We start from the raw sequence: 22,479 nt of genomic DNA, 5'->3' as shown, positions 1-22,479 counted from the left end.
CCTCTCCCCTCGCAGCCTGCAGGCACAGTGAGTGACAGGGGTCTTCCCGGGCCTGGCCTCCCCGGGGCCCTCCAGCCTAGCTGTCTCAGACAGGACCTTACTCTTTGCCTTTGCCTGGCCGACATCATCTCTGGAAAGGGATCCCTTCGATCATGGCCCCACAGACTGGCAACTGGACTCCTGGCCTTGAACACGACCCTCATTGCTTTACTGCCCCGATTTCTCAGCTCACCTCCCCCACACAGATGTGCTCCAGCCACACTGGCCCCTCTTCTTCCTGAAACATCCCAAGCTCATTCCCACCTCAGGACCTTTGTGCCACCTGTTGCCTTTGCCTGGAATGCTTTTCTTTCTCACCATTCAGGTCTCAGCTCACATGTTATCTCCTCAGAGAGATTTCCCCCTGCTCCTTCATAAGGTACCACTTCTATTCAGTCACCCTTATCACATAACCTTGTGTATTTTCTTCTGAGCAATCATCACCATTTATTACCATCTTAAATACATAAAGTTTCCCAGTTACTATCTCCCCTAACCCACGAAGAAGATCTTGGCTGTCTTGGTCACCTTGCGGCTAACCAGTGCCTGGCACACAGTAACCACTTAATAAATATCCGTCAGTTGACTGTGCAATGTAATCCTTGTTTCTGGTCAGCCCCATGGCTGCCTGGTTCCCTCCCTCCTCCACACTAATCGGGGTACTATGTGCCTTACCATGGGGCTCCGGTGCTCACAGCTTTCCGAGATGCCATCCTGGAAATCCAGCCCCAACTCCTAGGCCAACCTCTCTGCCCCCTTCCCAGTGAGCAGCCAAATCTCAGAGACCCTCTGCCCACCTGTGTGCTCACCCTGCTGCAGGGCCTGTGTTAGGAGCCAGGTGGGCAGCAGGCAGAGGCGGCTGCAGGCTCCCCATCTGAATCACGGCCTGATCAGCACATCTCCATCTCCTGCCTGCCTCTCCACCCTGGGCAGACCTCCTGGCAAGCGTCCCTCAGCAGCGCCTCCTGCCCCATTCATCCCCATTAGCCCCTGTCCACACTGGGCCAGAGGGAGATCAATTACCAGCGCTGGCCACTGAACCGTGCTAATGAGGATGTAAGCTCACCGGGCTGAGGGTGGGGGTGGGTGGAAGGGGCACGGGAGGCCAAGGGACAGAGAGGGATGACAGGGCTACCTCACCAAAGGCTTGGGGAGCAGGCTCCCTTTGGGAACCCTGGAAGAAGCCCCCTGTGGGGCAGGGACCCCAGGAACTGAGATTTAACTCAAGCTGTGTAGGGGAGCAGAGGAGACAGTCTGGCTGAGCATTAGGGTCTCAGGGAGCAGGGGTAACACTGTTGAGCAGAGGGGTGTCCTTAGGCCTGGCCAGTCCAGGCACCTCCTGAGCCTTTGCTCAGACCCTCCCTGCCTCTGCCGACATCCCAAGGGCCAGCTTAGCTGTCTTCACTGCAATGCTCCCAGACCACCTCCACCTTCATGCCAGACAGAAAAATCACTGCAGCCTCTTGGACTTTGGCCCTTGTGCTGTGTCACTCTGACTGTACCATATTGTGCTGACTGTATGAAAAGATGCTCAACCTCTCTCATAAAAGCAGCACAAAGGAAAACCCCGAGGGTCATTTTCTTCTATCAGATTGGCAAAGATAGAAAAGGTGGATAAAGGTGACGGTGGCTGTGGCTGCTGGGAGCAGGAGGGCAGGGGGCTACCTTACATAAATGGGTGGGACCTCATCGGGGGCGATTTGGCAATAGCTAGATAAATTAAAAATGCACATGCCTTTTAACCCAGCCATTCTCTTCCAAGCATTTATCCTCCAAGATACAAGTACTTTTATCAAAGATAAAAGTACAAGGATGTTCACTGACTGGAAACACCCTATATGTTCATCAGGAGCTGCCGTGAAGGTCAGTCTGGCCACATCGCACAATGGGCCATTCCGGGCCTCCTCGCCTGTGGAGCGAGATAAGCAGAGTGCCCATCTCTGAGCTGTGTGGGGGAGCAGAGCAGTTAATATAAAGAAAGTGCTTAGAGGAGACTTCAGCACATAGTAAGTAGAGGTTCTTGCTATTATTATCGGTTTGATGGTGTTGAAAAGAATTGGGTGGATATATACATACTGGTATGTAATTATCTCAGAGAAATGCTGGTCAGTGAAAAATGCAGACAGAAGAGTGTGTGTAGAAGTTGCTGGTTGTGCAGTACGTGGACTGGGTTCTGGCTCGCTTTGTTTCTTAAGATCTGCTTTGAATGCACAGACCATCTCCTGGACCCACCATGGTGGCTGCTTCCGGGGAGGAGAAGGAGACCAGAAGACAGGTGAGAGGGAGATTTGCACATACATTTCCATGCAGTTTGCAGTTTTTAATCTTACGCCTGCACTGCCTAGTCAAACAAATAAATCACTTGTAAAGACTGGTGATTCACCTGTCTGAGTCTTCTACCAGACCATGAATCCCCTTAGGACAGGAGCTGTGTTGGAGGCACCACCAAATTCCAATCACCCAGCACAGCCTGGCACACAGAGGTATTTAACAAATGACTGGCAAGAAAGCCAGTTGGAATTCTCTGTGCCCCTCTGCCAGTACCCCTGTCCCCAGGCACGTTTCCCAGGAGACTCCCAGAGATTGTGGGTGGAGCATTCTGGAGCGGCCTGGGGAGGATCTGGCCTAAGCAGGAGGCAGACCTGGAGAGCTAATTCCCAGGGAGGCTCATTCCTAGCAGCAGGACCCAGGTGCCCAGGCCTCCAGGTGCCTAAGGCAGCCTCTGTCAAGAGCTGGACCCTCAGAAAACAGCAAGAGGCATGTCTGTATTCAGGGTGCTGGCATCCCCATCTGTGCATAGCTGCACAGGAGCCTGGGGAGGCATTATCGTGGCAACAGACTTGGCAGTACCAAGGGGCTAACTGTGTGGCTTTCACACCTCTGATGGGCTGAGTTCCAGGCCTCCAGATCTGTGGTAATGCTGCCCCTCAAGTCAATGCCTGGGTTGAGGAGCAGAAATGAGGCCCCCTCGGCCTGGGAAGGGATAGCCTTGCCTGTGGCCCGCACCCTCCTGTGTGCAGCAGTGGCTGCTCCAGCCAGAAGCCCTAGAGGGAGGGCTTGGCCATGCCTCTAACCAGAGCCTTGGGGTGAAAAGAGCCCCAAAGCAGGAGCAGCTTGACTGTCTACCATCCGCCGGGTAAGGGATGGAGAAGCAAACATGGCTTATCTGCACAGTCACTCAGGGAAACACCCCAGTGACATGAAGTGAAGCAGCTTTACATGCACGGACATGACTAGGCCTTCAAAACCCATCGTGTCGGGTGGGTGAGCAAGCTGCAGCAAGATGGGGACAGTATCATGCCACCTAAAACACCCAAAACAGTGAAGAACATTTTCTATGGGTACACAATATGAGTAGAACATGTAAAAAATGTAACAGGTCCCAGAGGATCTATAGCTCACAGCTGTGATGACACTGGAGGAGAGGGGAGGAGATCATTGAATGGGGCAATAAATTGGTAATAAATAAATAAAAAATCCATTTTTTAAGTGGATTGGGTTCTTATTTTACCTGTGCTATTAAAATAATTTCATAGGTCTTTGCTCCATTCTCGCTTTCACATGGAGGCCCCTCTGGCCACTCCACTTAATGGGAAGGCCTGCCCTTGCCCCCCACACCCACCAAGCCCCTCATTCATTCTGATATTTCTAGAGCATTCGTGCTCTCTCCCAGGAAAGAGCTCATTAGGGTGTTCATTGTGCATCTTTCCCCTTCCTGGTTGGGTTGGGGAGAGCAGTGACTCCAGCCAGGAGGAGAATCCAGCCTGTTTTCATATATCCCCAAAGGACGGTTGCATGTTTTAAAACAGTTATATGTTTTAAAATTAAAAGAGGGATAATATTTTGTGACATAAGAAAATTATGTGGAATTCAAATTTCAGTGTCCAGAAAATTTTACTGGAACACTGCCATGCTTGTTTGTGTTATCAAGACTGCTATCTGCCATAAAAACTGTTGAGTGCACTCATATGTGGAGTATAAGAACAAAGAAAAACTGAAGGAACAAAACAGCAGCAGAATCACAGAACCCAAGAATGGACTAACAGTTACCAAAGGGAAAGGGACTGGGGAGGATGGGTGGGGAGGGAGGGATAAGGGCAGGGAAAAAGAAAGGAGGCCTTACAATTTGCATGTATAATGTGGGGGGAGACATGGGGAGGGCTGTGCAACACAGAGAAGACAAGTAGTGATTCTACAGCATCTTACTATGCTGATAGACAGTGACTGTAATGGGGTTTGTGGGGGGGACTTGATGAAGGGGGGAGCCTAGTAAATATAATGTTCTTCATGTAATTGCAGATTAATGATAACAAAAAAAAAAAACTGTTGAGTGGTTGTATGGCCCAAAAGGCTAAAATATTTACTATTCGGCACATTGTAGACAAAGTCTGCTTACCCCTGGTCTGGACTGTGAGAGCCACAAGGGTTGGGTCTTCCGTTTGTTCCTTTATGTACCCCAAGTACCTGTCAGTGTCTGGTACATAATAGGCGCTCAGCGAATCTGGTTGAATGAGTGAAGGGAGGTGTTTGTGTTGCATGTCACCTCCTAGAGAAAGTGACTCTCCTTACCCAGCTCTGCCTGGCAGACTTCACCACCTGCCAGAACAGGAAGGTGGGCTCATATCTCCTTGAATACTGGGAGAGGCACCTGTGGGACAGGCAATGTGGTTTGCTCCCAGTCCTTGGAGAAGGGAGGGCAGAGGGTGGCAAAGCCTTGATTTGGCACCAAAAGGGTGGGCCCCCAGGCCTCTATTAGGCTGGCATGGCCCTGCTCAGGCAAGGGGCCTCCGCACCGTGGCGTAGGCTGCACTTTGGTGCCCTCTGGTGGTCCCTGCGAGGGGCTCCCTCCAAGGCTTCTGGGAGGCTTGAGCCTGGCCTCCTTAGCCCATCTGCTCTCACCCAGACACCCAAGGCTCTCTCCGTCCCTTCCAGTTCCCCTCTCTGGGACAGCCTGATGTCACAGTATACCCTCCCACTGAGCTGAAGGGGAAGCTGCTGGCTGCTTCCCCTCTGGTTAGACTAGGCAGGCCCAGGGCTCCTGGGGGACGCCTAGGATGCCAGACAACGCCCACTCCTGTCTCCGCCAGGGTGCATCCCTCCCTGACAGCAGGGGCAAGGGTGGCCTTGGTCCCCAGGGCCCAGGGCCCCACTTAGAGGGATGGGCAGGGGACAGCCTTATAAGCTTCCTTGTGTTTTCTACACATCTGGAGAGATCCCCATCTGGGCAAGGGCTTCTCATGCAAGGAAAAGAACTGCTCTAAGTTCTACTTTGGAGACAAGAAATTTGTCTGGAACTAGTATGAAACACCCCTGAGCAGTGACCGTGTGCTAGTCACATGTACACACTGCACCACTAGCAACTGTGCCATCTACCTCTTTCAAGTGGGCTCCAGGAGGGCACGTGCAAGTCTGAGTGGTCTCAGTAACCCCAGCTCCAGCCAGGGCCCGCGCAAGTAGTGAATAGGGGATGGATGGATGGACAGGTGGTTGGGTGGGTAGATAAGAGGGTGGATGGATGTCCTGTAGCAGAACTGAGCTCTGGAGAAGTCTGCGTTGGGAGAACTCCCAGCAAGGATCGCAACCACTCCTACCCATTCATTCCTATCCCATCTCATCAGTCCTATTTCTGAATATATTCTGGTTCCACTTCCTGTCCATGCCCTCTGCCCGTACCCACTCTCACCTCTCCAGCACCCTAGGCTCCCTCATGCAGAGCCCATCCCATCTTCAGGGCCTCTAGGGCAGCTGGTACCAGAACACTGATATAATAGTGTTCCCCTGGAGCTTCCCAGAGACCCCCTCCACCACTCCATTAAGGGGTCCCTTCTCCCAGGCACCCCAGCTGCCCGTCAGTCTGCCACTCTTCCTTCACAGCATTTATCACTAACACACACACCTATCTGCCTGTGTTTCTGTGTCTCCCCCATGAGAATGCAGCACGAGGACCAGGACCTTGCCCTTCTCGCTCCTCTATATCCCCAGCTGCTAAGTAGATGCTGTTCTACAACATGCTTGGGGACTGTCACTGCCCCTTACTGTTTGGCACTTCACCCTGATGTATCACAAGGGCAGGGCGGTTGTGGGGTAGAACTCCACCAGAAGGGGTCAGATCTGGGTGCCTCCTCCCAGCTGTGTGTTCTGGGCAACTCCTTCCCCCCTCTGAGCCACTCTTTCCTCATCAGAAGAATCTCCACCTCACAAGGTGCTGCAAGGTTTGAGAGAGAAAATGACAATGAAAACATTTAAACTGAGAAAATACAAGACTCATGCACAATATTGTGAGCTGCATTTATTACAGTGTGTATAAACCACCCACAGCTGGACTCTGTCAGAGACCCCAGAACACTGTCTGGCCTGCATCTAGGATCCACATGCTGGGTTCATGCCCCACACCCTGCCCACCTGGCAGCAGCTTCCAGCATTCCTGAATGGCACAGCAGCCAGGCCCCTTGGGTGACTGTCCCAGAGGAATCTATGGGGGCACAGCGGCCAAAGCTGCCCCACATTTTTTGTTTGGCTTACAGTGTTTAAAAATTTTTTTCATTAGTTGCCATTAACTTAAAAATCAAGATATTTCACATAAAAATCTGGATTTCTGGCTTCTTTAGATTTCTGACATTAGACCTGCACTTTACAGCAATTAGCTACAACTGAATGACAGCCACCAACCTCAGATGGGGGTCTGTGCTTTGCCAGTCTCTACCACAGCCTATTGTCTCTCAGGGCCAGTTGGCATTGTCAACTCAAATGTGCAAATATTTCTCATCACAAAGCAACATGTGTGTGTCCCTTCTCCAGTAACGACAGGAAAGTTGCACTGCAAAGGCCTCACAACTCAAAGGCCCACTTCATTCATTTATACAACGTACATGGCCCTGAGGGTATCTGTGTTAGAGATCTGTGAACTAGCCTAAATGCTTCCTTTCATCCACAAAGGGCAGCTCAGAGAGAAGTGGGGCAGTCACTCTACACATACCTTTTCACGCAGCTAAAAGGCAGATCTGAGAGCAGCAGCCAGCCTTCCTAAATATGAGCCCATTTGCAGCTTTAGAAGTTTTCAAGTTCCCTGAACCCCAAAGCACTAGTGAGCAGGGTGGGCACACTAGGGATAGGGCTATACCTAGGTAAGGCTGCCCCAGGGCAAAGGCCAGACCTTGGGAATGCTGTGCTGATGTGCCCTCTGGTGGCCATGAAACAGCTCTACAGGCCACTGGGAATATTTTGAATTTGATTTCAAGTGAGCCAAGGAGACCCCCATCCACAGCCCCCAAACCAGACTGCCTGACCTCCATCCAAACCCTTAACCACTCTCTGGGCGTGCTGACACTCATCTCAGTCCCCAGGAGGGCCAGAACCAGGATACGGCCTCCTCAGGACAGGCCCAGCCTCCCCCTTCTTCACATCCTTGTGTCTCCATCCAGGCTTGGCCCACAGCAGCTGCCCAGAATTTGTAGGGGAAACCCCTACCAGGGTGAGGGAGGCCAACTCCCAGCCTACGGGGCCAGGCAGGGCCCGCAGAGAACAGGAAGCACATGTCCCAAGAGAAGATGCCATTGAAGAGCCTCTGTGGCCAGACGGTCATTCTTCACGAGAAGCCAGGGATCTGGACTTTTACATGATATATACCAAGTTTAAAAGGTTGGCTCAAACAATAAGCACCACCCAGGCCAAGAAAACACGTTGGCAGGGTGGGTCCAGGCCAGGGCCCCAGGCGGAGAGCTCTGCTGAGGCCCTCCAGCTGACAGAACCTCCGAGATGGTGGGCGGAAGCCAGTGGTTTTCAAGGTTTTGTTTATTTGAGTAGTTTGTAGCCATCATCATGTTTGATCCTGAGAGGCAAGCAAGGGAGAAAAAATTCTTGGACCTATTTTAGTCAGACATCGAGGCTGTAGTAAGCTTCTGGAAGGGTCAAGGTCATAGTTAGTCGAGAGGAAAGCTCTGAAGTTACATGAGGCCATGGCCTGGGCAAGAGCAGGCCCCAAGCCTGTCCCACACAGCCATGCACAGAGAAGTGTGTCCCAGCCTAGTGGGGACACAGGCAGTCCCCTACCACACTCCACCTGGCCAATGACTTAGCTAGGCCATTCCTAGTCCCCAGAGAGCCTGTCCCCCAACAACAGCTGAGATGGTGGCTCCCTGCGCACACCCACCCACCCACCCACCCACTGTGTGCACAGCTCTGGGATAAGCAGCCCAGGCAGACACGTGCGGCTTTCTCCGCTGGCACCCAGCACACCCCCACGTGAGCCCAGTGCGGAGCTCAGGTCCAAGCATAAACACCTCCTGCAGCCTTGCCCATCACGGGCACAGCGTGGGGGCGGGGGTCCCTGGGTAGGCCAGGCAGGTGGCCATGGCCGGCATGGCAGCCTCACCAGTTGGCCTTCACTGCCTTGATGTCACTGATGAGGTTCTGGGCCAGGCAGATACCAAAGATCTGTAAAATGAAGGGCAGGTGAGGGAATGTAGGACAGGGGTCGGGGAGGGGGCTTGCAGGGCAGCAGCAGTACCTGGAGGAGGGCGATGCCCACGAAGACCCCAGCCACAACGATCAGGTTGTCCTGCAGCCACTTCTCAAACTGGCCCACGCAGCCTTTGGTGTGGATAGAGCCCTGCTGCTCCAGCTCCTAGACACGCAAGTTCAGGGCTCTACCCTCCCACCCTGGAGGGCCTCACCTCAGTCCAGCTGGCCAAGCTCATCTCTGCCCCAGGGCCTTACGCCTTCTGCCTGGAGCCCTGTAGCAGGTCTCTGCATGGCAGGCTCCTCACCATCAAGGTCTCAGAACAAACTCCTCTTCCCTGATGGCCCAGCCCCAGTTCCATCACCTCCCTTATTTTATTCTCTCCCAAGCTCTTAGTTGAAACTGTCACATTACTGTTCACATTTATTTATCCATGAGCTTACTGTCTTTCTCCCCTCACTGGAATGGAAGCCCCTTGAGAGCAAGGGCTGTCTGCCTGTTTCATGAGCACAAATCCCCAGCATCTCAGGCAATGTCAGGCTCAACAAAGAGCTGGAATGAGCAAACACATGTGTCTGTGCCCACAGGTCTGCTGCCCCCCATGGTAGGCAGTCCAAGCTCCGGTGCCCTGCATGGTTCCCAAGATTCAGAATCCCTGAGGCCCTTCAGGGGACCTTATGGGAGGCTGCCTTTCCCATCTCAGGGCCAACTCCGCCCCTGCCCCTCTCACCAGTTTGAGCCGGACATCGTAGCCACACTGGGTGTTGAGAACGTCTTCCTGAGGAGAAATAGGCTAATAAGACACTCAGTGAGGAGACACCACCTGGGGGCGCATGGCACCCACCACCACAGTGGTTCTCGCTTCTCAAGGGGAGTCAATGGAATCACAGATTCTGCCATGCCCACCACTCCTAAGCATGGCTCACTGAGGCCCGTGCCTCCTTCCCTGAGCCAGGGCACACAGTGGCTAACGCCAGCTTGAGCTGCCCCGTTTAGGAATCCTGCTTGCTCCTGTTTTGTAAGAATGGGAAGAACGCTGGCCCTCAATGCCCCAGGTGATATCACTGTGAGAGGTCTCTGCTCTGAAGAAAGCTACAAAGGTGTCAACATCCCCCCACTCCCTGCCACCCCAGCACAACAGCCCAAAGGTGTAGTGCCTGGCTCACCACAGAGACAGGTTTTGCCAAAGAGGTGCAGTCCCCACTCCACAGGCCTCCATGCTGCCCACAGACACAAACTCCCCAACGTGGTAGGGGTACTCCCACGTAAAATGACCTCCCCTGACATCCATGGCCGAGCTGAGCCCTGTGGTGGGTTTTTCCAACACTGGACCTGCACACTGCAGTGCCCCCCACCCCCCTCACCAAGCCCCACTCACCGCGGGGTCCCGGACGCAGCAGGAAAAGGGCACCCCACAGCGCTCCCGGCTTGGGTTCAAGTCAGTGCAGTTGAAATAGATATTGAGGTTCCAGTCATTGGGCCCTCGGGCTCCACAGCAAGACCACTGAGGGGTGAGAAGAGAGCCCAGGTGAGCTAGGCCCACCCTATCCTGTTTGGGGACAGGTCCAGGCTGCAGGGAAAGGGCTGGGCTGGGAGAGGGCCTCAAGGCAGCCAGCGAGTGGGCACCTCCTCACCCCCGCTGAAGGCAGGCTGGGCCTGGGCCCAGAGCATCAGAGCAGTTCTAGGCTCCTGCCTAGGTTGGTGGGAGCAGGGAGGTACTGGGAAGGGGCACCCCGAGGGGTGGGTGTTGAGCCAAGCCCTGTGGGAAGAGGCACCACTGAACCCCACATCTGTGCTAAGTCTCCCCACCCTGGCCCCAGGGGTTTATATGAAGACCTTCTCTTCCTCTCTGCAGGGACAGGAGGGTAATCCTGCCATCCTAACCACCCCCATTGTACTGTGTAAATGCTGCTATGAGGACCTGTATGGGGGTCACCTCTACCCAGAGCACTGTGGGCTTGTCTCCCTGGGGGGACAATGGCAAGTGTGGGGCTGTGTTGAAGCAAAGAGCACATGGTCTGTCAGGGAGACAGGAGCACACACCTTAATTCCCTGACACAACACAGGCCGCCTACAAGCCGACCCTTGAGGGACCCGCTCAGAGGCCTTGCGGGCTGAGTCAGCAGACTGAGGCCTGGCCTTGTGGCTCTCTGTGCACAGGCCACAGCGCACAGCCTGGCCTCTGCCTGCCTCCTCTCACTCTGCTCAGCACCTGCTATTCCTGCCGGGGGACCCTCATCCCTCTCTCCATATTCTTGCTCCTTTTCCTTCTCTACCCTTCCCCATTTCAGCCTTTACCACAATTTATAATTTTATACACACACACACACTATGTGTTTGCTTTGCTTTTTATCATTTGTCTCTTCTAGATTGCCATCCCCATGAGGACAGGTCCCAGCTTTCATCACCAAGTAGTCCCCAGCACCTGGCCCAGGGCCTGGCACATGATAGGCCTGTAACAATTCTGTATTAATGAACAAATAAATCACATCCTAACCTCCTGGCTTTAAGTCGGCCTCTGCCCTGGGTTGGAACTCCTCAAAGCAGAAACCAGCTCTGGATCATCTCTGGACCCCAGAGCAGACTCCTAGGATGGATAACACGGAAGGCCCACGACTCTGAGTGTGAGTGGGTGGGTGTAACTGTAGGTAAGTGGGTGTGAGTGGATGAGACGGTCCAGGCGGGAGGTGCCTAGGAGTTCTGAACTCTTCACCGACTGTGTTTTCACGGGTGTGAGGTATACAAGCTTGAGGGCAGAGCTTCACTGGGGTGAGGGCAGGGGAGTGGGGAGTTAGGAGTTGCCAGTCTGGAGCCTCTGGCCTCTGTTCCCAGCCCTGTGTCCCTGAAGAGCTAGGCACATGCTGACCCACAGGACCATAGGCACTGACTTCCCCCCAGATCTGGCCCTCTTCTCTGGGGCCTGTCTAGCCTGGGTGGGCAAGAAATGGTCCCAACACACAAGGAACTTGCTCCCTCATGCATATGCCTGGCAGACGCTTCCTCAAGGTGGCCCCTGCCGGTGTGGACTCACGTATTCCTGAGCAAAGTCAATGAGGTTCTGGAGGTCAATGTCATCCCGATAGGCCTTGACGTTGTTGTTGATGAAGAGGTTGAGCTGGTCTCGAATCCAGTCCTTGAAAACGAAGGCCAGGATCCCTGTTGCCAGCTCCAGGAAGAAGATGAGGCCAAGGAACACGGAGAACTGGGGTTGGGGGCATACAGACGGTAGGGGTCGGAGACATAAGGCCTGGAGGTGCCACAAAGTGGAGCTCAACCGGCACCATGACCTTGGAAAGCCCAGAGTCCCCACCTTCTATCATGTTGGTATTATTTTATGACGGTAAAAGACAGTGCGCTGTTGTTAGTTACCCATCCATTCCACTTCCTCTGTAATCAACCCATTTTCTTTGAGAAACCACCCTCCATCGTACATCCTCGGTTCCTGCAGCTCACATGGAGCCATCTCCACCATTTCCCCATTCCCAGATAGAGCACTGAGCTTGGGACAGGAGCCCGCCCATCAGAGCACTACCCCCACCCTGGGGCCACAGGGATTGGTCCAGAGACACCCAATCAGAACCAAGAGACGCAATTAAAGGACTGGCCGAATGGCTGTGAAGAGAGAGCCTTGGTCTCCAGTGGGAGTTCCTGGAAGGGCAGTGGGAAGCCAGTACCCACCTGCTCCTGGGCTTCCTTCCACCCTATGGGCAATGGAGCCAACCCCGAGTGACAGAGCTGAGAAACAGAGAGACCAGGCCAAGTGACACTGTGGTAGTCCCTACTTCCAAATGTGCTGGTGGCCAGCACACCCTCGGGGCTTTTCTTAGCGCATGGAAACCCCCTTTTATGCTTAGGCCACTGGGTTTCAGTCACTTACAACAGAAAGGATCCTATAAACATAAATAATTCGAATCTGATGATTATTGGTACAAAAATACCATAATAAAACTGTTGCCAGAGACTGACGAGAATTAGGCTTGGGGTGGATTAATGATTGTGCATTGAGCATTGAGTCCCCTATACAGAATTTTATTGTTGTTAACAACCATTTGATCAATAAATATGAGAGATGCCCTCTCAAAAAAAAAAAAAAAAAAACTGTTGCCAAGCACGCAGTAAACCAAGAAGCAGGTAGGAGGAGGCAGGGGCCCCCAGTGGATGTGGGCAGCGTGAGGTGAGGGTACTCACAAATTTGAGCAGGAAGGTGTTCTCCCGGAGGGCCCCAATGCAGCCAGCAAAGCCCAGCACCGACATGATGCCTCCTACCACTACAAACAGCCACACAGGATCAAGGCCTCCTAGATCTGTCAGCACCGAGATGTTGGAGAGAACGCCCTGTGCCACAGGAGCAGAGGAAGTGGGGAGGCTGACCCTCCCACCACCTCAAGCCAAGGAAACCCTACACCCTAGTACATTGCCTTACCTTCTCAGCCCAGGCCCAGAGGCCAATAGCCAGGAACAGGGCTCCCAGCACCTGCAGGAGCAGAGCAAAAAGCTGAGGGCTGGGGCACCATAATCCTTCCTCATCCCCAGACCAGCTCCTCCCCACTAGGACTCAGGATCTTCTGGAAGCCAGGGAGAGAAAGGAAGAAGGGGAAAGGCTGTAAATGGGATCCAGGGTCCTTTCCACCCTCTCAAGAATATATCTCAGTGCTGAAGATTCCACAGGACACAGGCTGGAAGACTGACCCCTCCCTATCCCTGGAACTCAGAACAGGAGCAGAAGGCAGCAGACACACTCCCACCAAGCCACAGCAGCAGTCTCCTAAGCCTCTTCTCTGCCCCTCCCAAGTCCAGCCCTCCTGCTACCCTGCTACTCTGACTTCCACCCCACCCCACTCCTGACCGAAGACCCCTGAATGGCAAGGAATCCAGATGCAGAGCAGGAGCCAGCTGAGGGGCCCCAGCCTGTGTCAACGGCTTTGCCCTAGGAAACATCTAACCACAGCTCTGTCCAAGCCTTCCAAACACCACCCACCAACCTGCCTCAATTCCTTACTAGAAAGAGCCCTGGATCTTGACATACAGTCTTAAAAGGAAACCATCCCTCCTGCCCAAGCCCAGGGCCACGACCCCACCTCTGCAGACCTACACCACCCACCTGCTTTCACAGACTCCCTCCTCTCAGCACACAGCCTCTGCCAACCACAAGCTCCACCAGTGACCACCCACTTTTAACACCTTCCCCTTCCTGACCTCAGGCTCCTCCCACTGCTATACTCTCTCTAGAAATGTTTTTCCTTCCCTCCCCCAACCAGGGGGTTCCACATGTGAAACCCCTGCCTTATCCCACCTGACTGCCTGTGACCTTTAGACAAGCAACTAACCACTACTTTCTCTTTCTTGAGCCCCTCCATGGTTAAGGTAACTCAATGCCATTCCTCCCTCTGCCCCTTCTCAGCCTCCCTCCCAGGACACTCTGCTTCACCTGCCCCATGCACATGGCCACCCCCGCACTCCTGCCCACCACGAGGTTCCAACCTCATCCTTCTGCCCTTTGTCCTCCTCACCCTCATTTTCCACCCCATCATGATACTGGCATCTCCCAGATCTCCATCCAAACCTCTCCCTGGCTCCAGACCCCTCCAGGTCCCAGACTTTGTTCCATGCATTGGGCTACACCAGCAAACAGAACAGATGAGTTCTCAGCCCTCATGGAGTTTACCCTCCAGGGAGGTAAATCCACAGTGAGCAAACAAGGTAATTTCAGATACCAACAGATCCTTTAAAGAAAATCACAGAGGGTAATGCAATGGGGAGTGACTGGGGGTGGTGGGAGCACACTTTAGTTAGGGAAAGTGGTGACATTTTAGATGAAGTTAGAAGGCTGATGAGGTAGGGTGATCAGAGAATTCCAGGCAAAGGGACTGTCAAAGGCCCTGGAGGTAGTATCATACTTGGTGGTGCAAGTGCTAAAATGAAGGACAGCAGGGCCAGACCCCACAGGGTGTTGGAGGCCATAGGGAGGAGTCTGGACTGTATTCTAGTGAGAACCATTGGGAGGTTCTGAGTAGGGTAACACCAGGGTCTGCTTCCCATTAAAAAAAAAAAAAAAAATCTCTGGGCCTATGTCATTGGCACCTCCCTCAGGCCACGTTGACCCAAACCTGAAACTCTCCCCCAAGCCCCCAGGAGGCCCAGGCCTGTCAATTAAGCCTCATAACTTACCCTGGAGCCTTCTTCACCTTTTCTACTCCCCACCCCCGCTGGTCTCTTCACCTCCAAGCCCTGCACCTCACCCACCCACCCACCCCTGGAGACAGTCAGATCCACTACCCAGCATTAAAGCCCTCACTGCTCCACAGTTCCCTCAATATAAAACTCAACTCTGCCCCAACCCTGGGGCCTTTCAGGCTCTGTCTCTCCACCCCCACTCACCTGCCTGGGAGGCCCCCCAGGAGCAAGTCTGGGTCTCTCATGCCTGTCCCCACTTGGCATTTGGGGGCCCCCTCTGCTCAATGCTCTGCCTCAGAGCTCTGCCTACTGCCCACTGGGCTGTTACCTTGGCTCTGTGCTTACTAGCTGTGTGATTTGGTTAAATGACTTAACCTCTCTGTGCCTGTTCCCTCAACTGTAAAATGCAGTTATTAATAAAGTAGCTATGCAAATACAGGAAGTTAGAATTCATTTAATCTACCTAACAACTCCGCGGGACAGCCTTCATTATCACCCCCTCTCAGTCAGAGAAGCTGAGGCCAGGAAAGGAGAAGTGACTTGCCCCTAGTCTCACAGGAGGCCTGCTACACCCACGCCTCCAGGCTTCCCCACCAGTGCCCTCTGCACAATGCCACACCCTCCTGAGCTGAGCACCACTAAGGCCAAAGGACACCCGCCCACGGGTGACTGCCTGAGCAGCATGTGGGAAAAGGGCAGCACCTCTGAACCCTGCTGAGCAAAACTCAATGGGCCTGGCCTGTGGACCCAGGGTGGCAGGAAGGCCGCAGGCGCAGAGACTGCAGAAGCAGCAAGCAGCCTTGGAGAGATGGGCGGGAGAAAGGAAAGATGACTTGGCAGGGCCTAGGGGTATAGATGCCACCCTGGGAGAGGCACTAGCAGCTCCCTTCTCCAGCCAAAGGCAGCCCCGCCCTAGAGAGGTTTTGTCAGCTGTGGAATGTTGAATTCTGTTCCCTAGGGCCAAGGCCAGCAACTCAACAGAGGAGATGTCCCCGACTGAAAAACTAGGCTTATTGGCCCTCCCAGCCCGAAAGCCTCTCAGTGTGGGACTAGGAGGGTGCAGGTTTGACCCACCCATCTTTGCTGGAGCTTAAGAGGAGGCCGCAGGCCCAGGTGTTGCAGGGGCAAAAGGGGTGGGAGAGCGGATTCGGCCCTTCTTGCACCACAACTCTGCTCTCTACCGGCTAAATAAGGGGTGGAGCTGCGCGCGCAACCCACACCCCAGCACAGCAAGTGAGCTGGGCGGGAGAGGGGGTGACCCCCACCAATCTTGCCCCTGGGGCCGTCAAGTAAACACCTCCCCTTTCTCCACCTGGCTTTGGGGAAACACCAGGAGGCTTCCCTCCCCCACCCTACCCCCTGCACCCTGAGCCGCTCCAAACCTCCCTCAGGTGGCCTTGGGGGTGGGCGCGGAGCCGGGAATGGGAGGAAGGAGTAGGGGGACGGTCCCAGCCCCTTGTGGTGGGGAATGATCTCCCCCCAGTAGGGCACTGAACCTCCCGTCCCGCAACCCCCAGGACAGGGCCCGGAACCCAACCCCGCGCTCACCCAGAAGACAATGTTGAAGCCGAACAGGAAGTATTTCCCACAGCAGCCGACCTCGGGTTCCTGGAAGTGCTGGTGCTTGCCTGGCATGGTGAGCGGCCGGCCGCCCGCCCGCTGGGGAACGGGAGCCGGGGGCTGTACCCAGCCCTCCACGGGCCGCCCTGGGCTGGAGCCGCCCGGGGCCTAGCCCGGCGGCTGCGGCTTCATGGCCGCCACCACACAGAGAGCCGGTCGGGCCCCGCCCGCCCCCCAGGGACCGCCCCCGGTGCCCGGAATGTCCAGCTGGTAGCCCACTTGGTTCCCTCGGAGCCACGGCCGCCTCTAGGCCTGACTCCGCCCCCGCCCTAGGCCCCGCCCCCAGCCAGACTCGGTCTTCTCTGAGCTTTGCTCCGCCCCCACCTCCTCTGTCCCCTCTGAGCCCTGCCCCACACAGGCTCCGCAGTCGCCCCAGGTTCCGCCCTTCGGAGCCCTGCCTCCAGGTCCGAGTCCGCGCTCGACCCAGGCTGTCCCACGCGCTAGCGGACGCAGAGTTCTCCCGGGTCCTTCAGACCTGCCTGCGACGCGTACTGATGGTGCCGCAAGTCGCAGGTACTAAGGATCGCCAGTTCCCCCCACCCCGCAAGGCTTAATACGAGCGCCACCCCAATCCCCGGCTTTGCTGTTGGAGCCTGAAAAGAAGTAACTGCTGCGCTGGTGAGCTGATGGAGATCGTATTTTTAACACACGTGCAGGACGTTTTATTACAGCGGAGTCCAAGCAGAGGCGCTATTCGCTCAACGGAAATTCAGCTCTAGGTATCCTGGCTCAAACTCAGGCTAGGTGACCCCTGGGGTCTTGTGAGGGACTTGACCCGCTCTCCCCTGCCCCTTCAGTTTTGCTGGGAGCATATATACCCCACTCCCTGGCTCAAACCCCTTTTGCTTTTAAAGTACTTCCTTTGTCCCTCACCCCTTTCCATCACACCAGCTTTGGCCCTGACCAGGCTCCTTGGTACCTGCGGGGGTCTCACATGAGTTTTCTCAAGGCAGTACAGGAAGAAATCAAGGTTTTGAGAGAGCCTGAATCTTACTCAATTTTAGAGCCCTCAAAAATAATTCCAATATTGTTCAAAAGTGAGTATTTATTTAGATAGAACAGGGACAGAAAGAGCCTTAAGCTTCATCACGTCCCAGTTAATCCTCCTCTAACAGACAAGGTGAAGTCTGACCACCACCCTCCTCTCCTGGCCCTCACCCACCCACCTCCACTTTAGCCTGGCCATACAGGGCTGTCTCATTTGTCAACTCCCACCTCTGTGAGATGATGGGGTTCTGCCTCTAAGCCTCCAGCCCTTCAATGGCCCCACCCCAGGGACCACCCACAGCTGGTTGAGGGAAAGTACAGGTTATAGGGTAGGCTCCAAGGCTACAGATCTGATGAGAGGCTACTCAAAGGTTTTAAAGCAGAATGGTCACAGAAAACTCTCTGTGCCAACTCCTGTCCCTAAGCTCCAGCTTTCAGTGTCAGTGGCTTTGAGCTCCCTACCCCAAAATGGAAGAGTCTAGCCCTCAACCACCAGGTGCCTTTCGCAGGGGGCACAGAGTACTAAATCTGAGGATTCTCTCCCATCTGTTCTCTTCCTACCTTTGGTTGAGCCCTCCTTTCCCCAGTGACTCACCCCACCTCCCTTCCCAACCCCAGGGATGGAACAAGGAAATCCAGGGGTTTCCTCCACCTTTCCTCTGCCCTGGGTCCTCAGGCTGACCCCACTACCACCACAGAGCTGGCCCTAGGCTTAGACCCCAACTCCTGTTAAAGAGTGTTCACATTCCTCCAGGACAGGTGAAAACTGGGTTATCTGTCCCCCAATCTTGCCCAACATCAGCAGTGCAGCCCAGAACCTCCCTACACACCCAGCAGTGAGAGACTCAGGAGGGCCTGACTCAGGGGGAGTGGCATCAAGGGCCCCTCACATCACAAACTTGTTCTTGGCAAGAGAGTTGCTCTTGGTGGCTGTATCTGCATGGGCCTGGTACCCAATGACCGTCTTTGTGGAGAGGCCCAGGCGCTCTTTGTAGACACGCCTGGGGAGTGAGTGGGAGAAGAAATGAGACAGTCAGCAGCAGGTCCTGGAGATAACCTGGGACCCTGGGTCCTTCTCTGGTTAGTCACTCCTGTTTTGTCTGTCTTACCCATGTGGAAAGCCTAAATACGGCTCTTTAGTGCAGAAGAGTTCTGCTAGAAACAGTTTGAAATCTAGATTCCAAACCTTTTATATAGGTGGGTAAGAAGAAGGGGGAGATGACATGAAAGTTCCAAAGGTCACTCTGGCAGGCCAAGCCACCCTCAACTCACCTTCTCCCCTAGAAGGGGTCCCCCACCCTGTACCAGAGATACCCCTCACCCGATGTGCAGCACACCCTTCTGGTTCTCTGCCGCCCTTGTCCATATGGCAATCTTGTCCCCCTTGGCTCGGATATTGATGACGGCCCCACACACCTCCCGGCTGTGCTCCTCAAAGCTCTCCCCGATGAGACACAGCAGCTGAGGCCAGAAGGGGGGATGGTGAGACCTCCAGCTTGGGCACAGGGACTGTCCCCACCATCCTTGAGACCACTGCCGCACCAACCTGGCCCCTCCAGCCCCACCACTTACTGTCTCCAGCCACAGGCGGTCCAGCTCACTGTGGCGCTGCTGCTTGGCGAGGCTGACCAGCCAGCGGCCACCTCTCTTATTTCTGCTGTCTTCCCACATGGGCTGGATGCCATCCTGGGAGACAGGATGGCAAATCAACTGCCCTCCTTTTGTTCAAAGGGAAGTGGGAACCTAGCCACCTTCCCAGGCCCTGCTCTAGCCCCTAAATAGTCCTCCACAGGTCAGGCTCTCCCTTGCCTGCATTCCCTCTGTATAAGCAGGCTCCATCACCAGCCAGCCCCTCAGCACCCCCACACCCTTCTCTGAGCACCCACAGGTCCCTAAGCCTCAGTACTTGTCACCTTTTGTAGCCTTGCATGTGTCTGTGTATGTCTCCTATATTGAACTGAGTTCTTAAGAGACAAATTTCAAATGGGTAATTCAGGAAGCCTCTGGGGCAACCAGTGTGGCCAAGGGCAGACAACCCAGGCTCAGCTGGGACCTGTCACCTGGGGAAATCTTTAAACACTGATGTCAGGGCCCTGCCTCGCACACCTGCAGGGCCAGCACCTCTGGGACTAGCCTCAGACATTGCCTAGGGGTGTCCTCAGGTAATTCTGATTCCTTCTCCTAAAGAGCCAGACCACAAACCTGGGCTCCTGGTTCCTGAACCTTCTTCCCCCCTCCCCTTCCAGACTCTTAAAGGTCCTTCGAAGTACAGCTGTGTTCAAGCTTCTGTTCAAAAGAGCCTCAAATGGGAAATCCTATGTACACTCCGAGGGAGACTGTCCAAAGCCCCCCACCCCCAGCCCCCTATGGGGAGAAACACAGCAAAAGCTAGGAAGAATCAGTCCCCCCAGTTGATTCGAAGGGGCCAGAATCAGAGGAGCTGCCAGCAGAGCCTACCTTAAACAGGGCGTAGTCACAGCCGGAGGAAAGCTTACTGGCCAACTGGATGTGACCGTACATCCTGGAGAAAGCCCCCAACCCCAGGCTGAAAGTCCAGGCTTTTTAGGGCCTGCTTCCAACTGGCCTCAGTCCCCTCAACTTCTTACCGGCCCCGCTGCTTTCCTTCAGGCCTTCAAGCTTTGTTCACACTTGCTCTTCTTCCCCCAACCAAATTCCATTCCTACTTACCCAAACCCTCAGACCCCACCTTCTGCCTGGAGCCTTCCCTGACCACCCAAGCCCCTGGGGAGGCTTTCAGAGCCCTGATGCCAGCTTTGTTTCTGGTACCCCTCCACCTGAAGCCCCAGGCCCCTCCCCTCCACCCCAGGGTTTGCACAGAACTTTGCAGATGCCCCCATCACCCGTGGACACTCTCGGGAGGCCTAATCCTCAATTTGTGGCTGAGACAAGCTCAGAGAGTAAAAGGAACTTGCCTAAGGTCACAAAGTCATGGAGTGGCAGAGCCAAAGTCAACTCCTTGCTTCTCCCACCCTCCAGGCTCTCTCCCTAAGCCCTAAGAAGTCTCTGGGGTGGCCTCTACCCCAGCCCCATTGACGGCACCAAGCCCCAGCCCTCAGCAAATGCTGAAAGGCCCCAGGGAGGGGCTAGGAAAGCTGTGTAGGAATGCCCCCCACTCCCTACTGGGAGTATGAGGGCTCAAGAGGCCCCTGGCTTTGGCCTCCCTTTGAGGGGGTTAGGCACTTACGCCCAGAAGTCCTCCACAGTGTCAAACTTGGTGACCAGATGCAAATTGTCCTGCCAGGCCCGGCTGCGGTCATTCTTGAAGAACCACAGAGCCCACCTGAAGAAAAGGGTGGCCAGGAGGAAGCAGAGAGCCCCCAGCCCCACCCTCAGCAGCAACTAGGCTGGCAGGACAGTCCTGCCCTTTCAAGGACAAACTGGGAGATGGGATTTGGGATACAGGCTCCCCAGAGGGCCAGGGAAGAGTGAAGGCATTTAACCCAGACTCTCAGCTGGGTAAAGGCTGGAAGGACCATAAGGGACCAAGCGTTAGGCCAGCTCTGACCTTTCCCAGATGAGGAACTGCAGCCCAGAGAGGAAGGCATGGTCGAGGCCACAGCCCTGGGGCCGGCCTTACCTGTTCAGCAGTGGGTGCAACTCCAGCTTGGCTCCCACAGGGCCCTCATCCTGGGCCTTCTTCCTCAGAGGCCGCAGGGCCCTGGGAGAGCTTAGAGCCTCCTCTCCCCCTGACACCCACACGGCAGCTGTCTCCTCTTTCTCTTTCTCCCGCTTTCGGATTCCACCCTCAACCTCTCTGGCCTGACCAAAGAAAGGAGTCAGGGCGGGTAGTGAGCCCTGGCCTGGCCAGCCCAGCCCCTACCTTCACTGCCCAAGGGGCGGGCAGATGGACTTACAGGGCTGGCAGTCGCCATGCTCCTCGCAGGAAGGTAAGCATCCAAGGAGGCGCCCAGCTGCCGGCTTTTAGCCCTCCGGGGTCCTGCCCCCACTGCCCAGGGGAGAGCGAGAGGGAGGAGCCACCATGAGGGTGGAGGAGGGCTCGCAGGGGGAAGGGCTTATATAGTCCTTCATTAGCAAGCATTTAATGAGCACCTTCTGCATGCAGGCTGATGACACAGCTATGACAAAGCAGACCCAGTCCCTGCCCACATGGCACTGATCATGTCAAGCCTGACAGGAAAGTAAGGGTCTGCCTTAGTGAAACAGCATCCCACCAAGGATGGACGTCAATTGGACAGGCCCAGAGACAGCAGAAACAGCAACTGACGTAGCCAGGGGCTGTGGCCACATCAGAGACCTTATACATGCATAGTGGTGTCTCTCTGTTTGTCTCTGCTGCCACTCACCGCCTTGATTTGGCCACCAATGTTGTTTGACACAGGCATTTATCTGGTCTTCGGAACCGTCTGAGGGGTTTTTTTTAATGTAATCATTTAGAAACGGAGATTTCTACTAAAAATCCACATTTTTGGTTACCCTTGAAAATCTGGGAAGGTCTGGCAACACTGGGGCTTCCACCTCACAGGCCCATGATGGGCTGCAGCTGAGGCTGCCCGCAGGAAGGGCAGACGGGGCTCCACTCAGCCCCACTGGCCCGTTGCTCTCATGCTACTTACCTTCTGGCCACCTGAGTGTTCTCCGCCTGGGCGCTGATGGCAAGGGGTAGTGTGACAGTCACCCCGCCTGGGTTCAAGTCCTCCCTACGCTGACCTAAGCCAAGTACTTGGACCTAATGAATCTCAGTTTCCCCATCTGTAAAACCAGAATGTTAATGATCCACACTCAGAAGCTTGTTGTCTTAAATGATATAAAACACGTAAAGCCCATAAAACAAGGCCTGGCTCAGTGGTCAACAGAAGTCAGCTGAGTGCTCCCCTAGGCTAGAGGAGGAATTGGGAAGAGGAATGGGAGAAGAGGGGGAGGGGAAAGCTCTGGGTACCCTTTCCCTGCCTTCTGAACAGCACCCTTTCTTGCAGAGGCTGAAACGTCCCAAGTTTCTTAAGATTCATCACCCTCCCCATGGTTTTTTAGGGGTCCAGATCTGTAAGGGGTACCCTGGTCTTTCAAGGGGGGCAGACATCAGATAACCTCACAAAGACCTGTGTAATAATCATAAATGAATAATCATAAATTCTGAAGAAAAGGAATTTGCAGATGGAAGAAGGTAAAGTCCGTGACCTGAACTGGGGTCTTTTGAGTGGCAGTTCTTACCTGTATGGATC

At 54.6% G+C, this 22,479-nt stretch overlaps 2 protein-coding genes across 6 annotated transcripts; both read right to left on the bottom strand.

Moving 5' to 3' along the window:
• Positions 1-6,313: 6,313 nt before the first annotated feature.
• On the bottom strand, positions 6,314-16,545 carry TSPAN17 (tetraspanin 17). Of its 5 annotated transcripts, XM_057492107.1 has the most exons (10): positions 16,220-16,545; positions 12,921-12,971; positions 12,686-12,832; positions 12,176-12,232; positions 11,529-11,630; positions 9,876-10,001; positions 9,228-9,275; positions 8,546-8,662; positions 8,411-8,472; positions 6,314-7,867 (listed from the first exon to the last, which is right to left on the bottom strand). In XM_057492107.1, exons 1-10 carry the CDS (start codon positions 16,304-16,306, stop codon positions 7,831-7,833), a joined length of 834 nt encoding a protein of 277 aa, XP_057348090.1. In that variant the 5' UTR covers positions 16,307-16,545; the 3' UTR covers positions 6,314-7,830. The 5 variants fall into 5 exon arrangements, with proteins under 5 accessions (XP_057348090.1, XP_036740666.2, XP_057348105.1 ...); XM_036884771.2 differs by lacking the exon at positions 12,176-12,232 and having other exon boundaries at positions 6,314-7,835; positions 8,410-8,472; positions 11,529-11,699; positions 16,220-16,544; XM_057492122.1 differs by lacking the exon at positions 12,176-12,232 and having other exon boundaries at positions 16,220-16,544.
• A 903-nt stretch (positions 16,546-17,448) lies between these two features.
• On the bottom strand, positions 17,449-21,171 carry EIF4E1B (eukaryotic translation initiation factor 4E family member 1B). The gene is made up of 7 exons (XM_036884799.2): positions 21,154-21,171; positions 20,877-21,058; positions 20,484-20,579; positions 19,736-19,799; positions 18,851-18,964; positions 18,600-18,739; positions 17,449-18,279 (listed from the first exon to the last, which is right to left on the bottom strand). The coding sequence occupies exons 1-7, from the start codon at positions 21,169-21,171 to the stop codon at positions 18,165-18,167; spliced, it is 729 nt and encodes a 242-aa protein (XP_036740694.2). The 3' UTR covers positions 17,449-18,164.
• Positions 21,172-22,479: the final 1,308 nt, after the last annotated feature.

This window comes from Manis pentadactyla, chromosome 2 (assembly GCF_030020395.1).
Source record: "Manis pentadactyla isolate mManPen7 chromosome 2, mManPen7.hap1, whole genome shotgun sequence".
NCBI lineage: Eukaryota > Metazoa > Chordata > Mammalia > Pholidota > Manidae > Manis > Manis pentadactyla.
This window is presented reverse-complemented; position numbering and strand designations above follow the sequence as displayed.